At 38.1% G+C, this 22,627-nt stretch overlaps 1 protein-coding gene across 14 annotated transcripts in view; it reads left to right on the top strand.

Annotated features, from left to right (window-relative positions):
• klar (klarsicht) overlaps positions 1-22,627 on the top strand; it is a 648,847-nt gene that overhangs the window by 248,044 nt on the left and 378,176 nt on the right. For 11 of the 14 annotated variants that reach the window (XM_073982967.1, XM_073982966.1, XM_073982965.1 and 8 more), the window contains one exon: positions 20,251-21,126. In XM_073982967.1, the coding sequence (XP_073839068.1) occupies positions 20,344-21,126 (783 nt within the window). In that variant the 5' untranslated portion in view covers positions 20,251-20,343. Of the gene's footprint in view, positions 1-15,368; positions 15,486-15,555; positions 15,793-20,250; positions 21,127-22,627 lie in introns of those variants that run through there. The other 3 variants (XM_073982974.1, XM_073982976.1, XM_073982977.1) reach the window with 2 other exon arrangements.

Here is a 22,627-nt window from a genome sequence, read left to right as displayed (position 1 = left end):
GGTGCAAATTCACTTTGGTGGTTGCAGGCCAAAAAAGGATTGTCTGGCAAAAGGAGTAGAAATATCTTTGAAAAATTCCTCTGTTATGGTTATAATATGTTACAGATATTTACACTGCAAAGAGGGAAAAATACCAAAATCGATATGAAACTCATGATTAATTTATATTTGTTGCACTGATTTTGTGTAACAAAGTTAAGATAGCCAAAGTTTTCATCATGTGGGCGTTTGTTTTCTTATTCGCAAAGATAACAAGGCAAAATTATTCAGGAGAAATTTCAAGCTTAAGCATTAATTGTTAATCTAAAATTGGATTAAGCTGAGGGAAAAAATGTTCAGTTGCGAAACCTTTAATGAATTATGGGAACAATAAGCTTTCCTTTTCATTAATGTTAAAGAGGGAACAAATTGTCCTTCAAATGATCATATTTAGCCATTTCGAATTCTTTGCAAAATAGTTCAGCTTTATTTTAACTTTTTTGCATTCGGCATAGGCAGATAAGACATTTCGGATATCGCCACATATCCTTATCAGGAAAAAATAATTTCCTCAAGCTCTAGAATAAGTATGAGTGGCGAATTCAATTTAGTGAGAATCCCAAATATACATAAAAACTCCCGTATCCGTTTTTGCTACATATTGGGAATCCATTCTCATTCAATCATATCTATTGTTGGTGGTAGCAAAAGCGCGATTGGGAGAATAGCAGTCATATGAATGGTAGGCCAGATGTACGGTGACGCTTTTCTTAAATCCACGTTTCACAACCCCACTTGAGTTCGATGATAATACATCCACTCGACTAGACAAAAAACACACTAGAGGTGAGAACACAGTCAGCTCTTAGCTTAATGTTCCTGCTTAGCTTATTTCTTCACTAGGCCGCTTATTTCTTGGTATCACACATCGAAGCGTAAAATTCATGGGCGCTATAAACATAATTATTTCAATATATCAAATAAAATACAATTTTTTAATATGAATTGTTCGTAAATAATTAGTACCGAACATAAAAATTACATCCAAATTATATTTTTCAGATTGAACAGGTGTTATAACAAATTGAATGTCGAAACGAAATGTCAAAAATGAAGCCAGGCGAATAATTCAAAAGTTCAACAATTTTCAACTTTGTGGCCAGAAGCCTCGCTTCGTTGTGGCCTTTCCTATTGAAAACAGAACAATTTCACTTTTGTGCTTTGAAGCGAGGCGGAAAAAATAAGCAACAAAAATCCATTGTGTTCTCGCCTTAAGGACACGTTTCATAACCTCACTCGACTAAGTGTGCTTAGGCGCTCACAGCAAGATCCAAGATCAGCGTCAACTTAAGCCTTATAGCTCTCACCAGACGAACTCGGTCTCGTCAGCACCCGAAAAGAATGTACAAATTTTATTGGTAAGAAAAGTGAAGAAAAAATGTATTTTGAGAACAAAAATTCATCCAGTTGTACCAATACAAATTTTGAAAGAAAAGATAACTTTGCTTCGCCTGTAAGAGCAGTGCGATTGATACCTATAGGAATATCTAGCAAATATTCCAATTGAACAATTTACAAAATACATCATAACTTTGAAGACTTTTCACAATATCAGAAGTCGTTTTGGTTATACAGTTACGGCCTTAAATTTAAATAATCTCCGTGTAGACGTTGCTTTATTCCCCGATACGATTTGTACAAAATAAAACAGGGGGCGTTTTAGATTTCGTTTCTACAATGCATTATTTACCTTACCTTACTTGAACTATTTGTAACCGACTTTAATTACTATGCACACAGCTTACCTCTAATAAGCACACAGCTTATCCGTTACTTTTTCTTTAAACGACTGTTAATTACTTACTTACTTACTTAGCTGGCCTTTTACAGAACATTTGTTCCATAAGCATAACTAAGAAAAAATCTCCAATCCTCTCTGTTTGCTGCTGTATTTTCCCAATCTGGGATATGTAGCTTTGTGATATCTCGTTTCACTTGTTCGCTCCAACGAAGCTTTGGCCTTCCAGATCTGCGAGAACCTCCATGCGGCCCGTATTTATACGCCTTTTTAGCGGGTTCATCATCACTCATTCTTATAACATGGCCTAGCCATCGCAATCGTTGTATCTCGATTCGTTCAACTATATTGATGTCATTGTATAGTTGATACAGCTCGATGTTCATACGACGCCGATATTCGCCGTCAACACAGATTGGCCCGTAGATCTTTCGAAGAATTTTTCTCTCAAACACACAAAGCACTGCCTTATCTGCTTGAGCAAGTACCCATGCTTCGGAACCATACATTAGCACGGGTAGTATCAGTGTTTTGTACAGTGTTATTTTTGTTTGACGAGAGGTGGCTTTATTCCTAAACTGCTTACTCAGCCCAAAGTAGCATCTGTTAGCCAACACTATTCTTCTTCGTATTTCACAACTGATGTTATTTGTTGTGTTTATGGCGGTGCCGAGGTAGACGAAGTCCTTTACTACCTCAAAATTATAGGTACCAACATTCACAGATGGTGCGGTGTTTATGGACATATTACGCGTCGATACCATCAACTTGGTTTTTACGCCGTTTACTGCCAGACCAACTTTAGCAGATTCTCTTTCGACTTTTGCAAAGGTGTCAGTTACTTCCTTTACCGATCGACCCATGATGTCAATGTCGTCGGCATAAGCCAGTAACATGTGGCTGTTCGTGTATATCGTTCCATTTCTTTTGACCTTCGCGTCTCGTATGACCTTTTCCAGCAGGATGTTGAATAGATCACACGACAGGCCGTCTCCTTGTCTGAAACCTCTTTTGGTAGTAAACTCTTCGGAGAGGTTCTTTCCAATTTTAACTGAGGATCTCGTCTCAGTTAATGTCATTCTACAAAGTCGAATGAGCTTTGCAGGAATACCAAAATCAGACATGGCTTGGAACACCTTTGAACGTATAGGGCTGTCGAATGCTTCTTTATAATCGACGAAAAGATGGAAGGTGTCGATCTGCATTTCTTGGGTCTTTTCCAGGATTTGTCTCAAGGTAAATATCTGGTCAATGGTGGATTTGCCAGGTCTAAAGCCGCACTGATAGGGTCCAATAATTTCATTGACCATAGGCTTTAGTCTCTCACACAATATGCCAGATACTATCTTATATGCAATAGGGAGCAGAGTTATGCCCCTATAATTGGAGCACACAGTCTTATCACCCTTCTTGTGGACTGGACATAGGATGCTCACGTTCCAATCGTCGGGTACGCGTTCTTCCTGCCAGATGGTGCTAACTAGCTGATGCATACACCTTATCAGCGTGTCGCCTCCGGTTTTGAACAGCTCGGCTGGTAGGCCATCTGCTCCTGCCGCCTTATTATTCTTCAGCCGGTTTATTGCTGTCCTTACCTCATCTTGGCTGGGCGGTATACATTCAATACCATCATCTGGGATTGGATCTGTGGTATCTTCGCCGTCTTCACTGCTATCGGATACCAACAGTTTGGAAAAATGTTCTTTCCATATCCTGAGCACACTATCTGTATCAGTTACCAAATTACCTTGTTGATCTCTACAGGACGATATTCCTGTACCAAAGCCATCAGTTTGATGCTTCACTCTTTGGTAGAATTTTCGGACTTCGCTCTGTCTCCTGTACATCTCCATTTGTTCACACTCCCTCTTTTCCATTTCTCTCTTTTTCCTGCGGAAAAGACGTTTCTCCTCTCTCCTTTTCTCCCGATACCTCTCTCGTGCGCTACGCGTTGCTACTGATTGTAAAGTAGCCCTATATGCCGGCACTCCTGGTCATACCACGGATTCTTTGGTGGAGGTCTCTGGTATCCAAGTACTGATTTTGCGGCTGTTTGCATGGAGTGGGCAATATTTTGCCATTGTGCTGATATGTTATCGGGACGAGAAGCGCTATCATTAAGCAATTGGGTCAGTTGAGTGGAATATGCTGTGGCTATCTGTTGTGTTTGCAGCTTGGCGATGTCCAACTTTCGTGTTGTGTCTGTCCGTGCTTTATTTGCAACGTTTAGACGGGTACGTACCTTTGCTGCAACGAGGTAATGGTCCGAATCTATGTTTGCTCCTCGGAACGATCGTACATCCAACACGCTCGATGAATGTCTTCCATCTATCACAACGTGATCAATTTGATTTATTGTTCTTTGGTCTGGAGACAGCCAAGTGCCCTTATGAATATCGAGATGCTTAAATCTGGTACTGCTAACTACCATGTTTTTTGCCGCTGCGAAGTCTATCAGCCTCATTCCATTGTCTGATGTTTCACTATGTAGACTGAATTTCCCAACTGTTTGTCCAAAGATATTCTCCTTTCCAATTTTGGCATTAAAATCGCCTAGAACAATTTTAATGTCATGGGCAGGACAACGGTCATATGTTTCTTCTAAGCTCTCGTAGAATATATCTTTGGTCTGTTCGTCCTTGTCTTCGGTTGGGGCATGAGCGCAGATAAAGCTGATGTTGAAGAATTTTGCTTTAAATCGAATTGTAGCAAGTCTTTCATTCACTGGGGTGAAGCTGGAGACCAGATGTTTTAACCTCCGACCAACTACAAAACCGCAACCAAACTCATGCTTTGTGTCATGGCAGCTATAATACAGTGCGTCACCTTTAGGTGTTGTTGTGACATCTTTCCCAGTCCATCGTATTTCCTGTATGGCAGTAATATCGGCTTTGTACTTTCCAAGTACGTCTGCCAATGCGAAGACTGCACCTTCTCTATAAAGAGTGCGAACATTCCAGGTGCAGATTCGCAGATCATGGTCCTTAAAACGTTTGCGGGGTTCGTCAACTTTAGAGGGGTTTGTTTTTCTTTTCTTTCGTTTTTTCATAGTAGGCTGTTTTTTTCTAGGGGAGGGTTACTAACCCGACGCCCAAACCCAAGTTTTTAACGTTCTTATGGGTGAACGCGCGGCACATGTTAGCTCACTACCTTTAACGGGTGTTAAAGGCAGTTCCCCAGGTGACACCACGGGGAGGTCAGTGTCCACTTGAGATGAAAGAGGGACCAAGATAAATCCTGGGCTTTGCCATGTTAAAACCGGTCAGGACCGTTCCTTGGTATCTTCCATCCCCTACGTCACCAAACGACTGTTAATTTCGCTCTACAAATCACAAATGACTGATTGCTCACAATTTCCTTGTATTCATACCCAATCCCTTCTCGTAGCCGATTTTTCCAGAATAAAGATTTGGCAACATCTCGAAATCAACTACAAAACAAACAAATGGAATTGTTGTAAAATAAACAATGAGTAAAGTTGTTAAAAAGTTACAGAATAGGGGGGCTGGTCGCAATTATTCAGTAACTTTTTAACAACTTCACTCATTGTTTATTTTACAACAATTTCATTTGTTTGTTTTGTAGTTGTTATAAAAACAAAAGAAATGTTAACGACTTTTCAATCGATAAAAGTTACAGAATAGTCATACAGATGTCGTTTTGATTATACTCCAAGCTTTGACAATATTCTATATGCTAAATCAAGATCAGAATGTACAAATTTAATGGGCAATGAAATCATTTGGATTGAAGAAAAGTGAAGTACAAAATTTATTTTGAGGAGAAAAATAAAAATTCAACCACTTCTTCCAAATTCCTTAAAATGCAAATGTGATACCTATGGGAAAAGCACGGAAATATTTCAAAAGCAAATTTGCAACACATGAAAACATTGAAGTTTTGTTTTCTTAATATCAGAAGCCCTTTTGCTTATACTTCAAGCTTTTTAAGGGGCCACTGGCCAGCGTATTAATTTATAAGAGGACGACAAGGTTCCTCAGCCACCACCTCAAATGCATTATTTAAATTTGCCATATGCTGTCGATTTAGTTACCACAGTTAAGAAATCTAAAGCTGAGTACCACCCGCAACGATTTTTTCGTAGAAAGACAATAAAGTCATTAAATTATCCAATTATCTATTGGAAACTCAAACAATACACCAAAAATATTTATTTTTTAAAAGAATATTGAGTATAGTCAATTTATAGGTTTTTCTCAAACAAATCACATGCTTTACAACGCGGCCACAACGACAACAGTTCTGCTCCTAAACCTATCAAAAATTAGACGTATCTATACATTTTTATTACTTGTTTTTTGGCTTATTTATTTAGCAAAAACGAACAAATTTTGTAATTTTTATCATTGTTGTTGTTGTTATTAAAATGCTTTAACAACATTTTCTAATCTTTGCAACTGATATGAACAGACCAAACCGATCGTCGATGACATTGTGGTTACTCCAAATATTACCGATACTTTTGTTGTAGCTACCAGCTGAGCAGCTGGCTCTGCATATCTGGAAACTAAGACATTGAATAGTGGTGGCTTTTAAAGAATACCTTAGCGGGCAATATCATTGGTGGTGTTATTATAACCAAAATCAAATAAAGCCAATGACAAACACCAGCATTTTGTTGTACAAAGTGGCTGGCGATAATGATGGTGATGTTAATGGTTGTTGGTGGCAACATCATAGTCGACAGTTTAGTGTTAGCTCTGTTTCGTCGTCTTTGGTGCGGACGTAAAACATGTGGTAATGTTTTGTTATTTTGATAGTTTGCCATTTTGTTACCTCGTCGTGTGTCATTAATGACACTTTTTTCACTTCTTCTCTGGCTACAAAACATTGTCGCCATATTCGTAATATTGCTGCAGTTGTTGCTGTTATTGTTCCAAATATTGTGTCACGGCGGCGTCGTTACAACGAAATCGAAACGTCGAGGACGCGCGTGATATGCTTTTTTGGTGGAAACTTATTACCAAGTCTAACGGTAGAGGATGCAAAGGAGGACCAAAAGGAAGGCGTCATTGCTGCCGGTGCAACATGTCGCAAGACACTTAACAATTCATTAAACGACAACGCAAACACATGCGGGGGAAAATAATCGGATGCATTACGTTTGCCTTGGCATAGCAATCAACTCAAATGGTCGATGTATGTACATATGGCTTATTTGCTATTTTTAGTTTTCTTCGTCCTCCTCTCCTCCTTTTCCATAGGGGTGCAGTCTTGGTTTATACCTATATGTTGTCTGGTTGAATAATAATGGAGTATCTGTGCTAGGGTGTCTAACACCATATGCGGATTTTTTAATTGAAGCTTTTGCTAATTACAAAGATTTTCATTTTATTTTAATAGGCAATGAACTGAATGAAGTTAAACACTGAAACAAACCCCATGACAAATGCTCGTAAATAGATCAAGGCCAAAATCATATGTACATTGTTTCAGCTACCCAAATTGCCTAACTTCGTATATGCAAAAATTTTACATTTGGTATTTAAAAGACACGAATTGTAATAAGGCCTGACATATGCCTTTAAACCGTTTCCTTTCTTTACGTACCCTATGTAGATATGACTGAATAAAATTGAATCTAAAATTAATTTGATTTATTCATTTTGTGCAAAATTTATTACTTAATTGAAAACCATTCTGTGTTAGACATGTTCAACAATAAAAAACACAAAAACACACTTCATATAACAACAACCAACCAATCCATCCATCTATCCATCTGATATGGCACATATGAGTATATGCAACCAAAGACGGACTGGCAGACATACGTCCGTTGTTCGTCACATGCATGTGTATGTATGACTCAACAAAAAGACCAATTTTCATGGCTGCCTGTCATGGCAAACAAAGAAACAGAAAAAACACAAACAAATATAAAACGTTTATATCAATTGTTTATTAAACTTTAGGCAAATGCAAATCCTTTTTTCAGCCCAAGTCACACATACATTCACCCTCACATAAATTGTAATACAAAATAGTAAAAAAATTATATGGAAAATATTCATATTCTCGTTAGACTCCCTCTTCAGTCCATGGCCCATTATGGTCGTCGTGTTTTGATGGTGGCAAATATGTTCTTTTTGTTTGGAGTACTGGTGAGAAATATTGGTCGAGAATATCAATGTGCCACCGCACCGCCAAGACGACGACAGCGACATATCCATATGCCTCGATGGATTTTACATGGTTCATACACTGTCTAGCTGGATTCGGTGGATTCGGCTGTGTTTTTAGTTAGCTTTGACTGAATGCCTGTTCTATAGTTGGTGGCATGTCATTTCGTTTTTGGTGGCAATGGGAAACTTGGCAAAAACAAATCTTGCTTTATAATGGTTAATGCTAGTGACAACAAATGAATAACAACAGAAAATAAAGTAACAAAATTCATTAAGTTACCTCATAAACACCAACAACAAGAACTTTTTATATAAACAATTATTTTTGTATTATATTAAATTTATTTACAAACTTAGCTTTATCCTAAGTTCTATATGGAATTTCATTGTTTTTTTTTAAGTGTTGTTTATATCAGATTCTATCTCGAGTAGCTTAAGACATTGCCCTGGTCCAGATATTAAAATTTTACCAGGAGATCTTAATGAAATAAGTAAAAAATGATATGTCAGTAATGCTGATTATTGAACCGAAATGAATTAATTATCTAACCAATGGCATTTAACAGATGTTGCACACACATTCCCGAAGGAGCAAGGGGAGACTTCTCAATATCAATGAGTTAGCTCTACCCTGAAGCACTCAAAAGTCATTGGTACACGTTTTTTTATTTCATTGTACAGTTTTCTCCATTAATATGTATTCATTTCAATTATATTAAATTCAAATTTAACAATCGAGTTGCCCTCATGTGGTAGGACAGGAAAACTAATACACAGATACAGTAGTGATTCGAACCCCTAGCGTCAGGTAGCTACATTAATGTTTATTACGCCGATGAAGTTTGAATCAAACGACGGCCAGCTCCCTGCAGATATAAGAGAAGGTGCTGTAGAGGTAATCGTCTGTGGACGGTTGTTGAGTCAAGTGGGTTTGAAAAACGGGCACATGGATTGTGAGGGAATAGCTTAGTTGTAGTTTCTGCCTAGTCAAGTGGGGTCGAAAAACCTGACCTTGACTTGCGTTGTTGTTTGTTCGATTTCCTTCTTAATCTGGGTATATCTCCAGTTCTAGGAATATAGCTGCTTCGATGGGTTGATGTCACAAAGCTACTAGAGTTAGTTGAGTAGATTTGGCAGGGCAGTTAAAAAGGTGGTTTGTGTAGTGCGGGTCTATGCCGCATGCTGGGCAGATGTTTTGCACGGTGTCATTGCTCTATAGGAATTTAGATGACTGCACCATTCCGAGCGTAATTGAGCCAAAACCACTCTGGTTTGCGGTAGCAACTGACGCTCCTAAATTGGTGTTATGAAATGTGCCCTCCACTACCAGTGGAAGTGAATTGATGTAGGGGTTGTCTAGTCGAATGGAGTTGTAAAACATGACCTTGGCTTTAAAACAAGACTTTAGTGTATAATGAACCGCCTTTGCCGGATCTGTTTGTGTTGTCGTTCTAGTTAAGTTCGGTTGTGAAACGTTCCCCTGGCTTAAAGACAAGACAACAGCGTACAGCGGGCCGTTGTTAGCGTTTGCTTTGCGAGTCGAGTAGGTTTTGAAACACTCATCGAGCCATTGCGCCGCCAAAGCCACCAATTACCCTGGTGTCATCATTCTCCGGGAAGCCAAATCGGCGGTCAATCGTGCTGCCGTCAGCATATATTACATCGCGCCACTTGCATCTAAGTATCTAAGTATGTATGATTCCTTTTTGACTCATCAATTCTCATCTTCGCAACAGTAGCAGTAGTATAGTAATGTAGTACATCAGTGTTAATGTCTGTAGGATAGGCTCGTTGATCTAGAGATTCTCGCTTGTACCTTTTGGCCTCTCTCTCCAGATCATGAAGATCACTCTTGACGTGCCTAGGTGGAAAAGCCTGTCCACGATAGCACTCGTGCAGGTAATGCATCAATAACATCTTCTTGTGTTGATATACCGGTAAAATCTTCGTCTACTCATGAATATGCCAATAAATAAAATATAAAATTGCCTTGGTAGCTGGTGTGCTTTTGCTGTGATAGATGGGGGTAGTCTCCGAATACGACACTAGTGTTAATGCTGTCCAGGTCTACCGGATAGGCTTGTGATATAGAGGTTCTCGCTTATACCTTTGCATTTCTCTCTCCTGATCATGAAGATCTCACCTGACGTGCCAGGGTGGGGGAAGACTCACCCAAGCAGGTACTCCAATGACAATATTTTGTTGTGTTGATATACCGATACAATCGTCGTCACCTCACGAAGATGGTCCACTGTATCATGAATAGGCACTCTGTAGTCCTCAACTCTGCATTCTTGCAGGTTTGAATATTCTTCAACTGTGTAGCTGTAACACCTCAAACTAGAGGTGGGCGCGTGTCGTGCCGTGAGTAGTGCGTGTTCGTGCCTTCCCGAAAATCGCCGTGTTTGTGCGTGTCGTGCCGGAATAAATTTTTGGCCGTGCGTGATCGTGTTTTTTTGTTCGACACGATTTTGCACGACACGAATAAACACGACCTGCACTATGTGTCACGATCGTGCTAAATTGTTGGGCTCCCTTAAGAAGTCGTGCAAGAGACCATACTAAACAAGAAAATCGAACAAGAATATAAAACCGACCAAAAAATTCACCAACTGTAGTTTTCCTAAATTTATTTTCTTTGATTTTGTAGTCTGGTACTTTTGGCCGTTTTGTTATGAAGAGGCCAGAGAATGGGTGAAAAAAATATGATGTTTGTTTGCCATTTGTTTTGTTCATGAGAGAGAAGCAAATACAAAAACAACTCAGCGGGTTAACGCAATATATTGTCTTTGATATCGGTTGTTTATCTTGCTAAATTTGACATTGACGACAAGTTGAGGAATTCTGTATTTGTAAGCGACAATGGTTCCAACGTTATTTTAGATTTAAACGTATATCTTGAGCTTGTCACAATTTGAACTTAGTTATGAATGATGTTATTGTAAAACACCCTCTTCCCGAATTGGGAAAACTGATTGGCTGCTCAAAAAAGCTTGCAAAATATTTTAAACAATCGGAGCTAAACAACAAATTGTCGAAAACATTAAAACAAGATATAAGAACACGTTGGAATTCAACATATATTATGCTTGACAGCATATACCAAGTCCAGAATGAGATTAAGAGTATTTTGTAAGAAAAGAATGAGTTGAATCGTATATCTGACTTAAAGTTTTCATTGTTAGAACCTCTTTTCTTTTCTCAAAATTTTCAAAGTGTGTTCCGAAAAATTAAGCTCGGAAAAATACCCTACTATGCATATTTATACCCTTTGGTCTGAAAAACTTTTGATAGTTTGCTCAATTGATACCAATTTATGAAAGATTTGAAAGCAAAAATGAAAGATTTGAAAGCAATGATTGTTTACATTGCTTAAACGCCTTGTACCAGCAATGGTACATCTTATAGGGACGTTTTTATTTCCGCCGTTTAAGGAGATGAATTTCTTATTAGAAGATAAAAGAAATGACGTAATAGCTAATGTAAAAGCAATGTTACTTGATATACAAGGTGAGAACATAGAGTGTTCTAATGATGAGGAGGAAATTACAATGCCACATTTACACGAATTTTCAGAGTATTTGGATCAAAATTTGGCAAAAAGACGAAAAATTGAAAAGTCTCCAATTGATACAGAAATTGATACATATTTAGCGAGTGCCGTATCTAGCCAGACTGATGTTGTAAACTTTTGGAAACAGTCGAACCTAAAATAATTAAAACAATTAGCCAGGAAAATGTTGGCTATACCCGTCGGCTCAGCAACGAGCGAGAGATTTTTTTCCACATCTGGAAATATTCTCAACGAAAGACGAACTAGACTTTTGAGCTCTAACTTGGACAAAATAATGTTATTAAATAAAAATATGTAAATGTTTGTTTATAAGTAATTTTGCAATATGTATATTTTAGAACATATGAATTTTTTGAACAAATAAATGTACAACTATATCGATATATCTTTTCTATAATTTCGTGCGTGAGTGTGCGTGTTCGTGCCTTCTCGAAAAACGCCGTGTTTGTGCGTGAAAGCGCATAAAAATTTTGGTCCGTGTTCGTGCATGTTCGTGCCTAATTTTTTAGGCACGCGCCCATCTCTACCTCAAACCAGTTTTTTGATTCATAGGAGGTCTATATGGTTTCTTTGTCAGCACTCCAAGTCCCCCGGGCAGCGACTTGAGCGACTTGTTCCGACTTAAACATGCTATCAAACGTTACACCCAATACTTTGAAGTAGTTTGTGGTCGAAATCAGGACACCATCGACTAATATGTTAAAGGGCAGTCTCATTTCAACCGCTCAGGTGGTGAACAGTGTGGCAGTGGATTTAGACGCGGATATTTTCATATTCCTTAGATGGAAGAACTGTACTAAGTCAGCTATGTAGACATTAACATATCACATATCCCATCAACGTTAGTACCTGACACCAAGATCGTACAAATATCCGCATAAATTACGATCTGTATGCCGCACAATGGTTCAGGAATCGATTTTCCTGGCCAAAAATCAAAATTTTGTTTTGTCAAAGATATTTAATTTCTATATGGAATTCGATAGTAAACATATTGAAACTAAGGAAACCAAAAAATTAGGCCCAAATATTGGAAGGTGTGGGAGTGGCGTGCCCCTAAAGACAAGCATTTTCCCCATTTTTGGGAAATACTTCACTTTTGAACATTTCTGGAGAAAGACGAAGCTATTTCTCTGAAACTATAACAGTTATTGTGTTCAATGTTTTTTTTTTTAAGGAAGATAAGATTGTGGCCTTTAAAAATCGTTTTAGTAAATTACCGTAGCGTTCCCACAACATGTTCTATTTTATTTTTCCTTGGGTACTAAATTTTATGAAATTCCAAATTTAGTGGACTAGAACTTTTGTGGAACAACATGGAACAAAGTTCTGTTTCCACAGAAAGATGCCCGAGAGTCTCCTCTTCCAGCCCATATATACTTTTGTACCCGTCCGGTTCCGTCCGTTTAACACTTTTTTCAATTTATTGAAATTACATGGGTAAAAGTGTGTGTTTTCTATACTGTTTCCATATGATATTTTTTGACACAAATAACAACTTTTTTGAGTATATGCGTTTTTATACGAGTTATATAAGTTTTATTAAAACCCAAGGAGAATTTTTTTAATTTTCGAAAAAATTTAAATTTTTTTTGTAAAATTTTGTTTTACACATTTTTGAAAAAAAAATCGACATTTTTTCAATTTTTTTTTTTAGTTTTTTTTTGTAAGTATTTTGTTTATTTGTTGGTGTTTGACCATCTTTAATACATAGGAAGATATAAAAACCACAAAAACACTCATATTTTGATGAAAAATAGTTAAAAAACTCAAAAGTTTAACTTTGACCTTGAATTTCTCTGCAACCACCAGACCGAACTTGACCGCCTATAATTCGTCTGAAAGCTGATTGTGTTATCTGTCTAACAAAAAAATAATTATGAATATATCTCTATCCGTTCAAAAGCTACAGAATTTTGTCCAGGAAAAAACGATTCTGAACCACTGTGTGCCGTCAGAAAAGGTGTGGAGTTTCACTCTACGGGTTTTAAACTTCTTATTTCTGAATTCCACAAACGACTGGCGCCCGCACATAAAATTGATTATCCATCATTTCAAGCACGGTAGGAGGGAATTCTTCTATATGTCCGTCCTATGTCTATGTATGTCCAAGAGATTGGCTTGGTTACCTTCGATAGGTCAAGAGCCATCATAACTGTTCCGTCGAACGGCCTAATCTGGTTCTGTCCTCGACTGATATGTATGGATTGGCATGTAATGCTGTTGTAGTCCTGTTAATTTTCCGGGATCTATGCTGATGTTAGGCATCTGGGATGAAGTAGTGACTCGGAGGAATCTTCGACCAGGGGCCTTCCCCTCAACAATTATGTGATTGTGTTACGATCATCTGTCTAGCATTTTGGTGTACACAATAACTCTCGAAAGAATCGATTTTGTTCCAAACTTTGCATCTCGTTTATGTTTAAGCCTAGATCAAGTTCAAAGATGGGTCATATTTGTTCATTACATAGAATATCTCCTCCACAACAATAAAACATGTTTCCCAAAATTTGTGCTCACCATAGCTCTCAAGGGCATGACCAATTTGATTCAAACTTTGCAATTAATATTATTTCTTCCAGACATAGGTCAGGTTTGACTTTGGGCTTTGATTTTGTTATTGCCGCAGGTTGTCATCGCGGCCATATTGTTTCGAACACAAGTCCATAGTTCCAGAGATAATGACCCAAAAACTCAAAATAACCCCGTCGGCACCAACTTAAATGACTGATGAACAATTTTACGATGATATTTATTATTTTTTAAAGTAAGACCAGCTTAATCTCATATTTGTTGTTTTCAAATTAAAAAAACAACAAGTTTTTAAAGTTGGGATAGTTAAAATTGATTTACTTTAGGGAAGGGCAGAGAATACTAGTTTCGTCCAACGCCACTTGGACTCATCAGTTCTCTTAGTTCTTTGTACCGAAAACAAAGAACTCTTCCCCAATTTTATGACGACTCGAGCTCAAGAATAAATGTGACCGACGAATTCGTTTAAATGCGAATTCAACAGATGATTAAGCATTAACACAACAGATGAAGAAGCATTAAGTTTCAAGATGGTCTACATCGGATCCCTCATAAAAGTTCAACATATTCGCTTTAAATGGCTTGTGGATCGTATTGAAATTTTTACCATAGGTAAAGGAAAGGATTGACTGACATTGGTTCAACATTTGCACATAGTAACATATTTCTCAAACTTTTATCAAGTTCAAAGATGGTTTGTATACAACAACTCCTTCCGGTAGCTCCCTAATTACAATGATCTAATTTTGTCTTGGCAATTCCTTGCTTGTTGACAACTATAACGGCTAGTTGGCAAGATATAGTTCGAAGATTATTCCAGTAGTCGTTGTCATAATGACAACGGAATGTCTCAATATTTGTTTTTTTTTTTTGTTTTTTTGTTTTTTGTGACACTCTCTTGATTGTCTAATGTCTAAAGATATACGCTGTAAACTTGCTAATATTTGTTTTGCCACCTACGAAAATGTTAAAGGCATAACTCCTTCTCATAACATCGGGCATAAGTCCCAAAGTTATTGTATCTTGGTTAATTGGCCAATGAGAACATGAACGGTTTTATTTGGGCAGAAACCCATTTCATATTCCCCACTTAACATTTTCTGTGATTACTCTTGGGGATTCTGTTTGAAAGGCTAATTATTGAGCGAATTTCCAATTCACAAATCTGTAGTATCGCACGTTGAAGGTTGTTCCACAGAACCTTCTATTTGATTATTGTTCTATCGGACATTTAGATCTACTTCATACATTTTTCTACTTGTTGTTTTTTTTTAATCCAAAATACATGTTAACAACATTTTATTTTAAATGTCAACTAAATAGTTAAAACTTTGAAAATGTTCATAAATAGAATTTATAGAAAGGAATTTTAAAAAATTCAATAAAAGAGATTTTTGCTGTAAATTGTGTTACATTCCACGGAATTTAATCTTAACATTCAATTGAATATCCCAAGGTAAATTAACATAATAATTTTTTAATAATTGCAATGCATAACTGTTTAATTCTTGTTATTTTCACCTTAGCGCCAATGATGATTGAAATGCAATTTTTCCATTTCTTCTTTTCGTTACAATTCTCAAGTATGCCACAAGCAATTTATTGGTGATGTGCTTCTTTTCCATACCACAACTAATAACAAAACCATTAGTTTACCCAGAAATGATGGTTTTGTCTAGCAGCTTTGAAGGCCTAATGCTGGTTCGCTCTCCCCCCTTTTTCAACTTTTAAACTATTTTCTAATGTCTGTGTGCTAATTTATGGTAAATATCATTTGAATATTCCTTCTTCTGCTTTATGTTGGGGTTAGGTAGAGGTGACTTTGGCTCGCCAGACCACAATGGGTGGGAGTGGTTTTCTTAACAGCATTAAACAACACCTTCGAGGCACATAAACAACTCAGTAAAGCCTTGCTAAGACCACTGTCATAAAGTGCTTATTTGCGTCTTAAGTATTTAGGGCGAACCGTCGTTGTTGTCGTCGGTGGCTAGTTGATCGTTGATTTGTTAACATTGTTCTTGTTACTGTTTTTGTTGTTGCTTTGCTATTGTTGTTGGGTCTTTCGTTGAGTTTGTCTCCTTTGGTGGTGTTCCCCCTCCCCCCACTTAAATGTAATTTAAGAACTTTTATTTGCAACGCTTGAGTTTCTCTAAAGACAACCATTAACAATAAAAAAGAGACGTTAAAATTTTACAACAACTACAACGACGAGCTTAGAAAATCAGCAATTTTTACCATAAAAACGTAACGTGTAACGAATGGGGGAACAGCAAGCAGTTAGTGTATAATTCGAAAGGGTTTTGCGTTTTTGTTTCAAAATTCAAAAACAAAATACATTTTATGCTAAATGCAGTGTCGAGGTAGATAATTTCACTATTCCTCCTTGAAAGGGGGCATAAGTTTGCTTGGAAGATGCATCCATACATAATATGTATGTATGTGTTATTTTATTCATTAGAATGACATCGTAAAAAATTAGAAATTTCATTTCTAGAAATTATTGGACCTGTTCTGACATTCACCTCCGCACCTCAAGTGTAACGAACACACAGCGTTTCTGTAGCACACTTTACACTTGTGTCGGACTGACTCATTGTTATTCTCTTAGTGAGACCTTGGTGTAATCTTGTTTTTTTTTTAACTTAGGAAATTTTACCAAGGAATTTTTACTTTGCGACAAAGGGTTGAAGTATAAATTACGAAATATATACTTCTTCAAGAACGATAAAGAGTTATTTATTATTTTTTTATTCCCAACATAGAATGAAGCGAATATTAAGTTTGTTTTTTTCTTCTCTACAAGTGGTGTCTGACGCGTCGTTCGGATTCGGCGATAAACAGTAGGTCCCATATCCTTGAGCTAATGGCCTTTTCATGACATCTGGTTAGCTTTTTGTGGATGCACGGCTGTCATTCCCTGTTGGCAGCCACTTCCCTCAGAGGTCAGCGGTCCATTCATCCTGAAAAGACAAATGGATAGAAGAAAGGATTAGTTAAACTTATAGTCTAGCATTACCCGCCACCATAGCCACTTCAGGCTCCTGCAATATTTTAGCAAGGTAGCATGTAAATTTTAACAACCATACTATAATTTTCAACAGTCTTAGATTTAATACTGTAACTACCCTACTTTCAAACCCTGTAATTTCTACTAGTGGCTCTAAGGCTTTAAACACTGCAAGACTTTTGCCTGAAAGAAACTGCAGTTGCTGCTAAGCTTATATGAGAGTCTAATGTTCAGCTCTTCACAAAACATACCGGATCGCGTGCCTTCATCCATCTTCGACCCATCAGTAAATATGGATAGACTGTCAAAAAATTACCCGCCCTTTGCTTAATCATTCCCGTCTGGGATTATTAGATGTGTCAAAGTCCAGAGTTGGAGAAATGAAATCGGTTTCACCCACCTGTCACTTAGCCCAAACTGACTATCTGTCAGTTGTAGAATGCTTGCCGTGAACAATGCCAAGCCGTGAACAATGCCACATGATAAGCTTCCTCAAAGCACCTCTGGAGACTTGATACTCTACTACTTAGCATTGAATGCTGCATGAGGTGTCATTTTATTGTTGTATTTTTATACCCTCCACCATAGTATGGAGGGTATATTAAGTTTGTTTTTCTGTTTGTAACACGTCGAACTAATCATTTGCGACCCTATAAAGTATATATATTCTTGATCAGGATAAAATTCTAAAACGATTTAGCCGTGTCCGCCTGTCCGTCTATTGTAATCACTCTAGCGTCTGCAATAATTGAAATAGAACGCTAAACTTTTGCACTAGCGTCTCTTTGTTCCATAGGCAGGCCAAGTTCGAAGATGGGCTATATAGGTCCACGTTTTGGTGTAGCCCCAACGGGCTGAAATTTGACATTTGAGGTTCCCAATGACCAGAAAGCTTCTCTACTAAAAACTGCCAACCTCCCGATTTCAAGTATTTTAAAATTTTTAGCAACATTTGCAGACCGAATTACCTGTAATTTGTAATTTAGGGTTCCCAGTGATCAAGAAATTTGTCCAACAAAATTATGGACATAGGTCCAGGTTTTATTGTAGCCCCCATATAGCGGTATCGACCGACCGATCAGAGTATTTAATGGTGGAGGGCATAAAAATTTCGCCCCTGCCGAACTTGGCGTTTTTTTTACTTGTTGTTTTTTCTGAAGATTTTATGGTGATCCAAGGTTTTAAAAGTTCGGCATTACCGGGCCGTTTTTTATACCCTCAGCCTTTAGGCTATGAAGGGTATATACACTTTCATACGGGCAAAATGTGCCTCATCGAAATAATGGTTTTAGACCCCAAGTATGTTTGGACGAAATGTGTTTCAGACAATTTGGAGTCGATTGAGCAATGTCCGTCCGTCTGTCTGTCTGTCTGCCTGTCTGGCTGGCTGGAGCGCACGATAACTCTCAAAGGGATGAACCGATTCGGTTCAAATTTTGGCTTTCGTAATATTTTGTCCAAACTTAGTTTAAGTTCGAAGATGAGCTATATCGGTCCACTCCTTCCGGTACCTCCCCCACAAAAGTTCGAAAATGTTCGGAAAATTTGTACGCACGATAACTCTTGAAGGGTGTAACCGATTTGGTCCATACTTTGCCCATCGTGGAGCGTGTAGCAGACTTAGATCAGGTTTTAATATGGACTCAATCGGTCCACTCCGTCGGGTACCTACCACACAAAATTTTGGAAAAGTTCAGTTTAGGAACATTTCTCGAATCGCTTTGATTTTTGCTTTAGCAACTTGTATTCACTGCCCTCCATACGACGGTATAAGATTGATCAGGGGCAAGTCCATACTTCCTGAGTAAATAGCCTGAAAGTTGCAAAAAACCCCTATGACACCGTGTGAGGAGGTTGGAGGGCAAAATAACTCTCGAACAGGTCTGCCGATTCGGTCCAAAGTTTGGCCTTCGTAATATTTTGTCCAAACGTAGTTTAAGTTCGAAGATAAGCAATATCGGTCCACTCCTTCAGGTACCTCCCCCACAAAAGTTCAAAAATTTTCGGAAAAATTGTGCGTACGATAACTCTTGAAGAGAGTGGCCGAATTGGTCCATACTTTACACATCCTAATATATCTTCCAGATATAGATCAGGTTCAAATATGGTATATATTTGTCCACTCCATCCGGTACCTCCCACTCAAAATTTCGGATACATGTTCACTTTAAGACCTGCTTTCGAATCACTTTGATTTTTGTTGAAGCAACTTGCATTCGTTGCCTCAATTGCGATGGTAAAAGTTGTTTCAGGGGCAAGTCCATACTTCTTGAGCAAACATCCCAGAAGTTCTAAAAAACCCCTATGGTACCATATGTAGTGGCTGGAGATCCATTCTTTTTAGTATCTCCTCCGCAAAACTTTTGATATTAAATCCTAATCAACATTTTTGTCAGTTCAAACGCCCAAAATTTTTAAAACTCCCTAAATACATGCGTTTTTTGGAAAAAATTTGTTTCAATATACACAGGCTGAGGGTATATCTCTGTCGGCAAAGCCGACTGATACTTTTTTACTTGTTCTTGTTCTATTTTACACCACTGTATATCTGTCAAATCAATATGTCATTTAATTTTTTTCTAATTTTTTTTTATCGATTAATTAAAATGTAAGCAAAAGTACAAGTTGTTTGTGTTTCTGTTTGAGTGTTAGTATTTGAGTAAAAATGACAAATAGTCTAGAAATAAAATGTGACTGAGTGGTGAATGATTTACCAAAAACGAGAGATAAGATAGCAGAACAGACATACATACCTATATGGTATTCTCAGAGTAATAAAGTTTAGGTGAAATTGTTTTTCTTACATTTCTTACGATTTACTGCACTTCCAAGCGTTTATGACTTTCAGAGGAGGAGGGAGCACCTTTGCTCGGTTTATGACACGGAACAATGAATGCATTTGATATAGAAGTGCTTCCCTTCTAACTTAGTGTTGCAAGGTGTTGGTTAATGGTTTCTTGTCAAACACTCGTAGACAACACAACTTGAACACAAAATCACATGCCATCCAGACATTTAACCATTTCCTTTTATTTCTTCCTATTTCTAATTAAAATTCAACATACATTCAGAAGCTTGGTGGCAACAGTAATAGTAGTAGAAGTAGTAGTTTTCTTCTTCTTTGTCTTCCGAACAAATTCATTTCCGTTAAAATGACAAACGATAATGTGAAATTTAATGTTGAATTTTTCTTCAATTTTCCATTTCATTACAGCAGAGTTTGGCCAGTAACGAAACACAACGGCAACGCTATGTCCACACTCTACACCTTATAAAGTCAATAATAAATGGATATGGTGGTGACCAAATGGATATTTCTGCCAATGAAAACAACAAAACATCGTCGTCAAACGTAGCTTTGACTTCTAGTGAAAATATGGAGAATTGCAATTTATCAACAACTCCACCGCCCACAGCACAAACTATACCCTCCAGCAGCACCTCAGCACCAAGCCTTGATACAGTGGCTAACAATTCAAATGATATGAGCAACCAAGAGACTGATCTACTAGCGGCCATGATGTCCGAAGAGGAAAAATGTATGCAACAAAATTCTGCAACTTCTTCGACATTGACTTCTGCAACAACATCAATGCCAAGTGATGTTAATGTTGTTGCAACAAGCTTAACTAATAACAGCAACACTAATGATGATAATGAAGATGAGCGCCAAGATAGCACCACCACCACAACCATGGTGGCCAATACAGAAGATCCTTCTGCCGATATTTTGCCATCTGCAGCTTTGGTATCCTCTGTCACATCGGCAACTTCATCCGCCTCATCACATACATCTAATCAATTTGTAACTCCTCAAAAACCAAATGAAAATAAATCAATTCTATTGGCGGCCGGCTCGGCTTCCCTGCCACAACACCAAAAGAAAAAGAAACGCAATAAATCTTCAAAATGTCTCGGCGGCGGTGGCGGTCATAACATGCATGGCGGCCGTGGTCATGATTCATCGTCATCGTTATCCAATATAAAAACTTCACTATCGATGACTTCATTGCCACCAGATGAGCAACAGGAAAATCGTGATGGTATTAACGCTAAATTGAAGGCGGAAAGGCCTTACAATAGTTTGAAGGTAAGTTTTGAAGATATTTTCGATTATTTGTTATTTTTTTAGAATGGGAGGGGATGTTTTGTTGTCCTTTCAATAAAATACTTAATGAAAGAAAATATGATCAGGATGGTTATTTGAGGAAAAAGGAACGATAAATTTCTCACAAATAACATTCCTAAGCATAAAGTCGCCGAAGATTCTAGAAAATTTGAAGCTTTTGTACATGTTATGTCGTACAACGACATAGCCAGGGGCGCCACAGTATATTTAGACGAATTCCACTTCAGACAATTTGGAGTTGGTTTGGCCCTGTCCATCCGTCTGTCAGGCTGGCTGGCTGTTTCGCACTACAACTCTCGAACATATCAACCGATTTGGTCCAAACTTTGTACATAGTAATATTTCTTCCAGACATAGAATGGATTCGTATATGGACTATATCGGTCCACACCTTCAGGAACAGCAGATTCTTCTTGCGGCTCCTAAGATAATGGACCAAAACCTCTTAAAACCCCCGCCGGCTCTCAAAAACCCAGGAAGATTTCGGATTCCTCCATCACAAAAGTTCAACATTTTTGACTTAAGTGTAATTTAAGGGAGTTTCGAGGATTGTTTGTAAATTGTTAACGAAGGTGCTCCTTGGGGTCCTTATTTACATAAAACAATTGGTTGATTATATGGTTTAGTCCATATACCTTCTTCTGAATAGTTCGAGGTTCTTGGATTAAATCAATATGAATTTTACCTATGTATATCAATTTGCTTCATCAGGGCCATGGTTGCCTTCTTGCTCCGATGGAGGTTTATCTGGATGACCTCGATCAGTGGTCTTCCAGTAAAAGGGCTTTTTGGCTGATTTGTCATACCATGACATGCCCCTAGTCTCTGTTCAGACTGACTATGGAGGGATGGTCACTTTCGACCACAAGGAAAGTACCGTTCTCCTGCTCCTCCCTGTGGAAGACTTCCCATCTCTTCACATCCAAAGTGTAGTTTTGGCGACCAAAGACTACTAGCATGCGTTCCGTCTCGAATTTGTAGACCCAACCTCTGACAAATAAGGATATCTTAGTTAGTTGAGAAATTTGGTCTTTCCTCACCAACATGAGTTTGCCGCAATCGCATGGAGGTACTACTGTAACACCATCATGTCCACTTTGACACCTCTGGAAAATGGATGGTTGGGTAGCTTGTCGGATCATTTCATAGTAGAGTTCGTCCCTGTAGCGTTTTTTGACTATCTTGTCGTAATATGGCGGCTCCATACCAGTCTCCGCATCCCTTTTCTCTTCGGCCGGGCACACCTTCTTCACGTTCGAGCTCACTTTGTTGCGTGGTTCTTGACGCTGTTCGCCGGAAGCTCTTTCGAGCTCTTTTTTTCTTCGTCGGCTTTGCAGTGTTGTGCTCCTCGGGAGATCTGATCCTCTTGCCACTTCCGAAGAAGTGGACGGAGTATTCGTGATCTCTTTGGGAGGAGTCCTGTGATATAGCCTTTTAATTTTCCTGATGCTTCCTTAACTTG

Source organism: Musca autumnalis, unplaced genomic scaffold, assembly GCF_047663935.1.
Source record: "Musca autumnalis isolate F117 unplaced genomic scaffold, ASM4766393v1 scaffold_4, whole genome shotgun sequence".
Lineage (NCBI taxonomy): Eukaryota > Metazoa > Arthropoda > Insecta > Diptera > Muscidae > Musca > Musca autumnalis.
Note: the sequence above shows the minus strand (reverse complement) of the source record. Positions and strands in the feature narration are given on the sequence as shown.